The sequence below is a fragment of the Haliotis cracherodii genome, unplaced genomic scaffold (genome assembly GCF_022045235.1).
Source record: "Haliotis cracherodii isolate W230 unplaced genomic scaffold, xgHalCrac1.p SCAF_13, whole genome shotgun sequence".
NCBI classification, from domain to species: Eukaryota; Metazoa; Mollusca; class Gastropoda; order Lepetellida; family Haliotidae; genus Haliotis; species Haliotis cracherodii.
The window spans coordinates 31,905,555-31,918,461 of record NW_027266268.1 but is presented as its reverse complement, the minus strand read 5'-3'; the positions used below and the strand labels follow the sequence as shown (position 1 = coordinate 31,918,461).

The 12,907-nt window shown below is 41.8% G+C and overlaps 1 protein-coding gene across 1 annotated transcript; it reads left to right on the top strand.

The window, feature by feature from the left end:
• The first annotated feature begins 3,690 nt into the window (after positions 1-3,690).
• On the top strand, positions 3,691-10,652 carry LOC139459851 (uncharacterized). The gene is made up of 5 exons (XM_071241559.1): positions 3,691-3,964; positions 6,590-6,883; positions 7,693-8,079; positions 9,222-9,266; positions 10,339-10,652. Exons 1-5 carry the CDS (start codon positions 3,844-3,846, stop codon positions 10,461-10,463), a joined length of 972 nt encoding a protein of 323 aa, XP_071097660.1. The 5' UTR covers positions 3,691-3,843; the 3' UTR covers positions 10,464-10,652.
• The last annotated feature ends 2,255 nt before the right edge of the window (positions 10,653-12,907 follow it).

The following is a 12,907-nucleotide window of genomic DNA, read 5'->3' as shown; positions in this document are numbered from 1 at the left end:
CTAAGGTTCTGCCAAAGTTACATGAATTTACACTGCCTCTTTGTGTTCATATTGAAATACATTTGTCTTTGTCATTGTTTTTTTATTACGCAATAAAAAAAATAAACAATTCACGATCGTTAAGCAATTTCATTAAAAGAAACAATGAAGGCAAAACGAACACTTTTGACTTGTAGAGCTTCATCTTCACCAAAGCATCCATATTGACAGCACCATATACAATAAGAAACATATATACTGATAACAAAGCATCACGTGTGACAGGAGGACGGGTCGCCCAGTCGCCTGATAACGCCCAAGACCATGTTTCATGAATGTCCGCACTACTTTATTCCCGAGAGCCGTTCACACTTCCGCCTCGTATTTTATAACATACCCGCATGATTTTGCACACACACACACACACACACACACACACACACACACACACACACACACACACACACACACACACACACACACACTCACTCAAGCACACACACACACACACTCAAGCACACACACACACACACACACACACTCACACACTCATGCACACACACACGCTCGCACGCACCAGGGCGTGGTGCGTTGGCCATATCAAGGGTCACTGGTTTGCCTTACCTAGACTCCATTATTTACAGGGGCGGTCGGGTAGCCTAGTGGTTAAAGCGTTCGCTCGTCACGCCGAAGACCCGGGTTCGATTCCCGACATGGGTACAATGATTGAAGCCAATTTCTGGTGTCCCCCGTCGTGATATTGCTGGAATATTGCTAAAAGCGGGGTCAAACCATACTCACTCACTCAGTCCATTATTTGCACGCCGTCGTCGTATGGCCGAGGTATTCCAGACTGAGACATACAACAAATTACAAACTGAACAAAAATAAACAGCTTAAAACGACGTAAAAAGCAAACTAATGTTATTCAAGTCTATTTGCACATATCTAAATGGAATTTCCTTGATTGCTCATTATATATATAAAGTCTCGGGCATTACAAATCTCGCGAGAAGAAGCAATGTTTTCTCTCGTTCAACCCTATACCCCATCCAGTCATACGTGCACGCACCTACGAACGCACGAGCACACGTACGCTCCCACTTGGGCGGATGAACACTAGATTTTCCACTACCAGAATAACTAAACACATTGAAATGTAGAAATGAATTTCATGTACTCGCGTCTGTGCCCAGTAATGACAATTCTTCATGATGTGTTATTTCTCTAAGAAAGCACTGCTAAGTGATAGCAATGGACTCAAGCGTCACTGTGATGTTGTCAGTATTCATATTAATCGAGCTTCAAAAACAGGATTGAGAAAATCCAGCAATCTTCCCGAGGCAAAGGAGTTAACTGACCATAAACGTCCAGATTCCACCCCTGTCGAACTGGGCTGGAGTTTCGAGGTTCAATGTCGCGCCACCATTAGAGATTACGAGTTATGTCCTTTCTATGTCCCTCCTATTGACCAATCATATTCCACTCGTTATATCACTTGCGTTTTCATCATACAAAATGGCGGCGCTCATGCATGACGATCTGGCCATGGTCGATAATAAAGAAGATAAAACGTGTCTTACATCGCGAAGCGTTTTAAATCACTGTAGGACCTTGATTAAAAACATAAATACAGATTTGGAATATATCTGACGGTACACATGCTCTGAAAACCCTGCAATCGACCGAAATCTGAACCGCAGTCGCCATGTTGTTTATGAACCGAAAGTCGAGTTTGTTACGCGATTTTGATTCGACTATGTACAGCTTTAACTATAAACCCATAATTCAAGCCTAGTTTGTCATGGGTGGAAACTGGATTTTTACAGTCAGTTAACTCGCTTGCCTCGGGAAGATGCAGCAAACTATGTTAAAATACAAGCGAATGCATTTAATCCTACTTTCAAAATGGAAAATAGGTTTCCGATTAACATCATTCACTGAAAATAATCATTCTTTAATATCACAACAACTGATTGTTTCTAATAACTCAAATTACCAAAACAAAAATCAAAGTAACCCAAACGAAAAATTGGCCTTTCTGACACCTAGGTTATACCGTTTCATTTATTATCTATTCAGCTGCAATGGTTAACTTATACATTCCTGGTAAAATCGTCCAAATTTACACATTTCCGATTTATCGGATTCTTTATCTTCCTTTGTTTCCGTTAAATTTTAAAAGCCTGTTTGTCTCACGGTACTTTAACCAGCGCCCCACGGCTTAAACACTTACAATGTACATGTCCCATGTCCCATTATATATATATTGCAACTGAATTACACTTTTATGGCAGATTTAACAGGACGCCAATTGTTAAAAGCTAGTTTGTAATTTTAAGCTATAAAATCGTATGCATATAACATAGTTGTAGAGTCATTTATTGTCATTACGCTATTTCGAATCACTAGGGCAGGGCAGGGCAGGGCAGGGCAGGGCAGGGCAGGGCAGGCATCACTGATTTTAAGTGATCCTTTAATCTAATTTCCACCATTCTTTTGGCTCTTACGCCAAATGGAATCTGATTCTACCGTAATCGAGACTGATCATTCTCAGGCGTTCAAGTATTTTATTAACCCAATTTGATATAATAATGTTGGGGTTATACAAATAGTGATTTATCCATGTACTATCTGTTGTTGGGCAAAGACATTAAAATTGCCCTCTATTGTGTTGCAAAACGCTACACTAGTCCAACGTTTTTGCTGTTCTTACAGACGTCAGAATCTGTGCACTTGTACACGTCAGACGTAATTCAAACTTAACATGTCGTTTTGTTTCAACGAAATCGGTAAATGCGCTATCGTGTCACTGGATTTCATTTCCATCACTTGATTGTCTGATTTGTTTACATGTCGCTGTCGCATAGCACGGGTGCTGCAGGGCAAGGTCAATAAACTACAAATTCCCCTTTTAACAAACAGCTGTTGTCATCACTGATTTTCATTAGTGACCTGTCGTGTGATATTCGCCGCTACGTTACGACCAATGGAATCGATTACGACCAATGGATAATCCAGACTGCTTATTCTCTAGTGTTGTCGTTGTATATTCTGTTTTAGTCTAGATTTAGTGCTACCCTTCAAGCATGTGTCCTTCAGGAAGCATTGCTGTTTGACATAATTTCCAGATTATGTCCGTGAGTAATTGTGTTCAAAATGTCAACGCCAGAGAAGAATCACTCGCGATTATCAGCTGAAACATATACCATAAAAAGCACCAACGATGTAAAAAATGTATTCATGGATCACCCAAAATCAGTAGTTCGCGAAAAGGGTCAGCATGGCCCGCTCTAATGTAAGCACCCGCCATTCACACATGTATAACTACGCACCTTACAACGCACCCAGCCATGCTCCTGCCATGTTGTGGCGAAATCTCGCCATCTCGCGATCTCGCATCCTCGTGTTTTGGGCATATTTGTAGCTCGTTTCCAAAGGTCGAGATCGCGAGAATGCGAGATCGCGAGAATGTCCCTTACAGTATTCCATACTCAGTGCATTTTTCAAGTTAAACATTGATATTTGTATCCAATAAACAGATATGATATTTCAACACATGTTCGAAGCAAATGCCAACTTAAATGATATTTTTTTTCTAAGATATGATTTCAAATGGCAGATTTACCAGACTTTGACAGTTAAACATGTTCAACACATGAATGCAACGAGTGCAGCTTTAATTGAAAAGTCCGATAATTAGGATAAACAGCAGTAAGTGTGGAACTCTGCCTGGGAATGCCAGCATTGCTCGTCTTATCAAACTTACGACCCGCGGGGCTAGTTTCTCGCAGAAACAGAATCTAGCATCGCCTGACAGTGCTGACACATAAATCGCAATGTAGCTCCAGGGATATAAGGAGGATGTTTGTTCCAAAATATACTCCCGCTTTCGTCGGAATTATACTCGTTCTGCTTCTGTGTCTTGCTGTGGAAGGGAAAGGTAGGGGTAAAAGTAAAGGGGCGAAGATACGACCTGAGAAGCGTAAGTACTCACAATCTTGACTTCACTTCCTATACTCCCAAAACTAACCAAACGTGCAATATGGAAATATGGAGTAGCATCAACTGTGGTACGTTTGTTTGTTGACTTACACCGCACTCAGCAATATTCCAGCTATGTGACGGCGGTCTGTAAATAATCGAGTCTGGACCAGACAATCCAGTGATTGACATCATGAGCATCGATCTAGGCAATTGGGACACGATAACATACATCAACCATGTCAGCAAGCCTCACCTCACGACCCGTGAAGAACCGGGGCAGAATAGGTCTACAGCAACCAATGCTTGCCGTAAAAGGCGACTATGCTTGTCGTGAGAGGTGACTAACGGGATCGGGTGGTTAGGCTCGCTGACTTGGGTGCACATTATGCACATCGATCCACGCCATTGGGATCGATGACATGCTTCAACCAAGTCAGCGAGCCTGACCACCCGATCCCATTAGTCGCGCACCTCTTACTAGTGTTCTGTATGGTAACGTAAGTGAATACATTTGTCCACTCAGTATCTGTGTACCTCTTCTGCTTATTTGATCTGAAGCGGCGTGAAAGCATACTCAAGCAATGTTTCGGATATTAAAAAATATGTTCCTAACAAAACTGGAAACAATCCTTTGTCATCAGGTTTTACCCCCAAAACTAACTGTTTGGGTCCTTACCGTATTTTGAAGTGATCAAAAACGTATCCCGTCTCAACAAAAATGCCAGTCCCTCACCATAATATTAAATTATGGGGCCATAATTATATTTGGATTAAGGAGTAGAATAGGTCTTCAGCCACCCAGGCTTGCCCTAAAAGGCGACTATGCTTGAAAAGGCGACTAACGGGTCCCGATGGTGAGGCTTCCTGACTTGGTTGATGCATGTCATCGATCCCAATTGCGTGGATCGATGCTCTTCATATAAATCACTGGACTCGATTACAGACCCCGTCATATATACTCCTCACCAAATGTTAAGCAACAAGTATTATTTTCCGTGCAACATACTCATCAGTGTTGAATGCCATCCAATGAGAACAAATTCAGGCAGGAGAATTACCTACGAATTTTCGACTTAAAGCCTTTTCTATGTAGATTTTCCTGATAACACTGATAACATCGCCTGAACACAACCACATGCATGTTTTACACACTTCTTATTGCTTAAAAACTGCCAGCAAGGGCAATTTGTCCACATTAACACTTTACACATGGCTAGGCGTCACTTAACGCCAACTGAGGTTGCTGACATTGTTGGAATGGTACAGAGGGGAGGGGGGGGGGGGGGGGGGGGGGGGGGGGGGGGGTTGGGGGTGGGGGGGGGGTTGGGGAGGACTCACCCAAACACTGCTGTTGCCAATCATTTTAATGTTCACCGCAGCGTCATCGCAAGAGCGATAACTCGATACCATCAATATGGCTTGTGACAGAGAGACCACGCACAGGGGTCGTCCAAGGGTGACAACTCTTCTTGAGGACCGGTATTTAGCCACCCTAGCCCGGAGAAACAGGTTTACTACGGCCAGATCTCTCCAGAATGACCTTCAGAGAGTTGCAGGAAACAGAGTCTCAACACAGACAGTAAGAAACAGACTTCACGCTCAGGATCTGAGGTCCAGACGACCAGTACGACGTATCCCACTGCCCGCACACCATCGACAACAGAGACTTGCTTGGGCCAATCAACGCCGTAACTGGAGGGTCAATCGCTGGCGTAACGTTCTCTTCACAGACGAGTTAAGATTCTGCCTTGACTTCAACGATGGTAGGGCACGTGTGTGGAGAAACCGTAATGAACGATGCGCCAACTGTACAATTGCCGAGGAGTAAGCAGGTGGAAGTTTGATGATCTGGGCTGGCATCAGGGTTGGGCACAGAACTGATCTTGTGGTCTTGAACTGATCTGAGTACGGAACAGGGACGAGATTGTCACACCTGTGATCATTCCCCTGGCACAGCAAGCAGGTCCTAACTTCATCTTTATTGATGATAATGCTCGTCCACATCGAGCAAGAGTTGTCACTGATCTTCTTCAGACCAACAACATCACGCATATGGACTGGCCTGCAAGGTCTCCGGATCTTAATCCCATTGAACATGCATGGGACATTCTTGGAAGGCGTGTTTATGGTCTTCATGTTCGTCCTCAGAATCTGGATCAACTTGAACAGGCCTTAAAAAGGAGAGAATAGCAGAACATTCCTCAACACACACTTGATAGGCTTATCTGGTCAATGCCAAGACGTGTAGAAGCTTGCATTCAAGCCAATGGTGAACATACACGTTACTGAACATTGGATCATTGTTTCAAAATGATTTAAACTCAAATTTAAAGATTGTCATGTTTTTGATCATTTGTAAACCTGTTAGGCATTTACGCTTTTCAGTTCCCTTTGAGGACAACGTGTGTTTGTGCTCTTTCTTTGTATTGCTTTAGTCAGTTTTTAGGTATTGGAATATATGAACATGGACTGACACATAATATATTTGTTGCTTAACTTTTTGTGAGGAGTATAGCTGGAATATTGCTGAGTGCGACGTTAAACAACAAACTAACCAAACCAACCGGATTATGGAGACAACACATATCCAAGAGTTTCATCGTCAGATACCTGTCTTTTTCAGGTAAATGTCTGGAAGTGACTTACATCGACACCATCGGCAAATTACGATGCAGATCCAAAAACTCTATCTATTATATCAACATCAGCAGCAGCGTCGACACGTGCAAAAACACCACCGACGACAGTTGTTCCGGCCTCCAGCCGAAGGTCATCACCGATTCCAACACGTGCTTCTGGAAGAGAAGCTGCATCATCGCCTACAGCCGACGCGCTCCTATTGTCAAAACCTCAAACCACAACTGTATAGGGAAGTTCCCGATGTCACTGTCCATTCAATACAGCTGCATCAAGGATGGTACGTAAATGTGTGTGTGTGCGTGTGTGTGTGTGTGCGTGTGTGTGTGTGTGTGTGTGTGTGTGTGTGTGTGTGTGTGTGTGTGTGTGTGTATTCGAGAGCGAGTTATATATACAAAAGCGAGTCATAGTGAGTCCTAAAATTATCAAAATATGGAATGATACCCAGGTAACCCTCACAACTGTGATGTGTCGTGATAACTAGATGTCGAACTTACCTTAAATCTGCTATGCTGGGGTGAATGAAATATTATCACGATTTGGAATAATATATTCATTTCTAAGAACTTAATACCTTTCTATTTGTTTCTATGTCTCACAATTTTTATTGATAAACTGCTTTTACGAGGGTACTTGATTTATTGATTGATTGATTGTTTAACTCTGCACTCAGCAATATTCGAGCTATATGAAGACCTCATTACTGAGGGTTTCAAGTATCATACATATGTTCATTTTTAAATCTCACAAAAATCAGACAAAAGCGACAGTAAAACAAAAGCGACTTATGCGTCCTGGGGTGATCTTTAAACAAACTTCATCATTTCTTAATTTAAAAGTACATTATAGTACAAAAGTACAGCATATTATATTAAATGTTAATGCATGTTTTTAATCATTGATATTATTTCTACACATGTTCCATATATGCTTTCAGGCATAAAGTACAACTATATATTTCTTTAACGACTTTAGCTATGCATGTGTAACGTCTCTTTCCGTTTACTGCCATTGTCAAATGCCATGGTCGAACCGTACTGTATTCAGCCTTCTAAACACACATTTCTTACACCTACTATTCTGTTACAGATCTTATATTTTGGCTACATGACAACAATACACGGGCGGGGAAAGAACATACATCCGATAAAGGTATGCTTGTGAGTCACATTGACTATCCATGGCACTATCGGGGCGATGTGATCATAACCCTTACACTGAGATCAACCTCCAGTACGAAGAACAAGCTGTTTATAACCGTGCCCTCAATGGATATTGACGAACCGGACGACATCGCCAACATCACTGACTACACCTATAACACCGGCGGAGTGAGCGTCAGTATCAATGCGACAGGAATGGGCAGGTCAGCTGTGATCACAGGGAAGGTGAACACGAATGACTCCATGACAATAATCAAGTTCTTCACAAACAATGCCTCGGCTACTGCTCAGGGTTTCATCGTGTGTTACTACTGTAAGTTGAAGACATGATATATAATGATGATGATGGTGATGATGATGATGGTGATGATGATGATGATGATGGTAATGGTGATGATGATGATGATAATGATGGTAATGGTGATGATGATGGTGATGATGGTGATGATGATGATGATGATGATGGTGATGATGGTAATGATGATGATGATAATGATGGTAATGGTGATGATGATGATGATGATGATGATGGTGATGATGGTGATGATGATGATGATAATGATGGTAATGGTGGTGATGATGATGATGATGATGGTGATGATGATGATGGTGGTGATGATGATGATGATGATGACGATGATGATGATGATGATGATATATCACAAACATATATTAGTCTGTCTCAGGTCTAATTGTTAGAGGTGCAGAGGGTTAGCCTTGTGGTTTAAGCGTACACTCGTCACGCAGAACTTACACGAATCAGATGGTACTGCTTGTAAGACCAGGGTAATCCGTGGTGTGTTTGCTCTGGCTATGGATGTATCAAAGGAGCATGTGGTATTGCTGTCAAACCTGTTGTTCAAGAGAACAACTTTGCTGTCAAACCTGTTGTTCAAGAGAACAACTTTGCTGTCAAACCTGATGTTCAAGAGAACAATTTGCCGACAAACGTGTTGTTCCAGAGAACAATTTGCCGTCAAACGTGTTGTTCCAGAGAACAGCTTTGCTGTCAAACATGTTCCAGAGAACAACTTTGCTGTCAAACCTGTTGTTCAAGAGAACAATTTGCCGTCAAACCTGTTGTTGCAGAGAACAGCTTTGCTGTCAAACATGTTCCAGAGAACAATTTGCCTTCAAACGTGTTGTTCCAGGGAACAATTTGCTGTCAAATGTTGTTTTCGAGAATAGTTTGCTGTCAAACTTGTTGCTCAACAAGAGAACAATTTGCTGTCCATCTTTGCTGTCACATGTGTTGTTTCCAGAGAACAATATGTTGTCAAACTTGTTGTTCAAGAGAACAATTTGCTGTGTTGTTTCAGAGAATAATTTACAGTCACACTTGTTGTACAAGAGAACAATTTGCTTGAAATATTGCTGTAAAATTTGCTATTTGTAAGAAGCTTTGGCTGTCAAACTTGTTCGAGAGACCAATTGCTGTCAAACTTGTTGTTCCAGGGACGGAACCTACACAAGACTTGTCACAGGAAGATATTTGTAGCAGTGAGTATCAACAATGCAGTTTTAACACGAATAAAACGTTCTCTAATAAATCTAGGACATGAAACAGATTTCTCAGCCAATTTAAACGTTCCATTGCTGGTGGCAATATTCCACGAACTGAATGCCCGGAATGATTCCAAATATGGATTGCTTTGTATTGCGTTGATTTGTATAAACTTACTTTGAATTGGCTTGTAAGTTTTAAGTTATGATAGTTATGTAAGAAGTGTGTGTGTGTGTGTGTGTGTGTGTGTGCGTGCGTGCGCGTGTGTGTGTTTATGTGAGTGAGTAAGTGAGAGAATGAGTGAGTGCGTCATCCGTTTATATCCCATCTTCCCGAGTCAAGAGACTTAACTGACTTTAAAAGTCCAGTTTCCACCCTTGCCGAACTAGGCTGGAATTACTGGGCTCGATCGTAGCGCCACCACTGGCTATTACGGGCTATGTCCCTTCTAAGCCTCTCCTATGGACCAATCAGATTCCACCTCTCGTATCACTTGCTTTTGCTTCACAGAAAATGGTGGCGCCCGGTCAGGACGATCTGATCGATAATCAATATCTATATTGTGATAAAACGTGTCTTACATCGCGAAATGCATCAAATCACGTGAACACCTTGATTAAAAACATGAAAAAAATTGGAAATATTTGCTGACAACGAGTTAGCAGTGTACATGCTTTGCAAATCCTGCAATCGACCGAAATCTGAACGACAGTTAACGAACCGGATTTCAATTCCGGTGCTCGATTTTGATTGGACTATGCATAGACTCGTTAGTCCAGCCAAAATGTATCTCCATAATACCAGCCTAGTTCGGCAAGGATGGAAACTGGACTTTTATAGTCAGTTAACTCTCTTGCCTCGGGAAGATGTTTATATCCCTTTTGGGGCACTCTGCACTTCTAGTACAAAGTATAAATCTGAACATTATTTAGGGGATTTTTTATGGAGGAGCCGGGATCATAAAAAATGTGTTATATATATATATACATATATATATATATATATATATATATACATCTTCCTGTAATAAAGGACCTGTATCTCATATGATGCGATCGCTATCCCCAGAATTGAAGAAAAAGAAAAGGACACCAAAACCTGGAAGGGGGGAGAAAACTAATAGGAAGAGCAGTAGGAAAGGAAGGAAGAAGAATGGCAGGAAGAGGGAGAAGAAGAAGGAGAAGACGGGGTGAACGGTGTCAGGTGCTACTGGACACGTGAATAGGACCACACTTTGATGGAGAAAAGACACAGCGTCGCCTATGGTGATGGTTAAAGAAGGTCGATCGGAAAAAGACGGCATTTGATTATTACTGTTATATATAATAATAGTGCGTAACATAGAATGCTCAAACAACTAGATAATAAAGTAATAAACTGGATGGTTTTTTTTGTTCATGTCGTTGTGAAGAAACTGGACATTACTATAGGTAAGGTGAAATGGGTTTTAACGTCGCGTTCAAGATTACTTCACTTATATAGTGACGTTGACGTGCATGCACGTGTGTGTAGCCTACTGAGATATCATGCCGCTGTTAAACATGGATACTCAGACACAGCATACCGACTCCAAGCCGACAAATCCCTGTTTTCTCATCTTCATGCTGAGCGCAAGGCAGGGTAACAACAAGTACCACCCTTCAACGTCTTTGGCATTACACGGCCGGAGGTCGAACCACAGACCGCTCTCCGGGCAGACGCTATATCCACTTGACCACGGAGGCGGTCTACATTGCTGTAGACGATAACGTTTACGGCCGGGGCTCGATATGACGTGGAAGTGCGTCACACACACACACACACACACACACACACACACACACACACACACACACACACACACGATCAATATGCACTTGCAGTTGGAAGACATACGAAAATGGTGGCATCAGTGATGATTTAAGAGGAGCAGGGAAACAGACATGTGAGTTTGGGGATGCGCCACTATATCAAGCTTGTGGACAATCGAACCTTGTTTTGGCGCGACGTGAAAGCGCCTTCATCACCAGGCTGCCTCGTTCCTATACATACAACATATAAATATTAATACGTTAGATGACAGAGTGAATCAGTTGGGTTTAACAGTGCTTTGAACGGTACTTTGTCATTTCATGGCGTGTCAGCTTTAATAGTGATGCAGATCTTGAACGTTTACTACTTTCATGAAACCCACGTGAACGCATAAACAGATAGAGACTTGCAATGGAATTGAGTTTAAAGTTAACACAGGATCCAAGCATATACAATCGGTTTAGAAAACCATTTCGTATTTGAAGAATGATAATAATCATAATAATTAAGGATCAATTGCTGGTTCAGAAAATGATCCTTGAAGAGGCTAAAACTTACCACCGTAACCTCTCAATGTGTTCGATAGACTACAGAAAAGGTTATGATTCTGTACCTCACCATGGATTTTGAAGTCACTGGAATGCACTGACCTCACCGAGCGACTTCTTGTTTTGCCCAACTTTTTAATTAATTGCTGGTCAACTCAACTTGAGACGTAATCACAGAGGCAGGTGATGACTTCAGAACCCTTTTCTAATAGAAGAGGTATTTTTTTTAGGGCGATTCTTTCAGTCCTTTGCTTTTCTGTTTGTAACTAAATCCTTTAAGCTTTTTGCTAAGCAAAGAAGAAAGTTATCATCCTGGACCTCATCAGCACAGATCCCCCACACCCCTTTCTCACCTCCTTTACATGAATGACCTCGAACTTATTGCCAATGGATGATCCACACTTAGAAAACAGATTCACCTTGTCGAGTCCTTTTCTAATGATATCGGCATGTTCTTTGGACTCGACAAATGCAACATTCTTCATCTGAAACGTGCCAATGTAGAAACGGGAGGATCAGTCACTTTACTTGGGGGAGGAGTTATTGACCATCTCGTAGAAGATCCGGCCTATATGTAATTAGGGATGCAGGTTAGGGAGAAACTCCAGAATGACCATATCAAGGATAAACTTCGGGCAGAGTACAAATGTAGGCATAAGAAAATCAGATCTGAATGCTTGTAATAAATTAAAAGCCACAAATACCTATGCTGTACCTGTCCTTTCATATTCTTTTGGTGATGTTGATTAGACGAAACAAGAAATTCAGAAATTGACACCCTCACACGAAAAATCATGACAGACAATAGATCCCACCCCCCTTGCTCTTCCCACAATCGCTTATATTTACCAATCATAATGGGAGGGCGTGGTTTTATTAATGTTGGGACTCTTCATAATAGAATTGTATTGTGCACTTTTGCACACATATATCTGTCTGATGATCCTCTTTTAGAGCATGCCAAGACTCATCATGAAAACAAGGCATTCCACTGTTTACGTAATCGAGCTAAAGATGTGGGACATAATCTCAATGTCAGTGTTGATTTTGTTGATGGTTCTGTACTGCGACCAAGCGAGGTGCCATATCAAGTTGGCTCTGACTTAAAAGGAGAGGTTATCTGAACGACCTCTGCATCGCGTATATGTGCAGTGTGTTGAGAGGTTAAGCAGCCCTGCAGAGTCCTAAACAGAAGGCTTTCTGTTCGCTGCTCAGGACCAGTCACTTCCCAGTCGAAACCGTCAATGTGTGATTTTGCATCAAAAGTGTAATATGAAATATAGATTATACAATGAAGT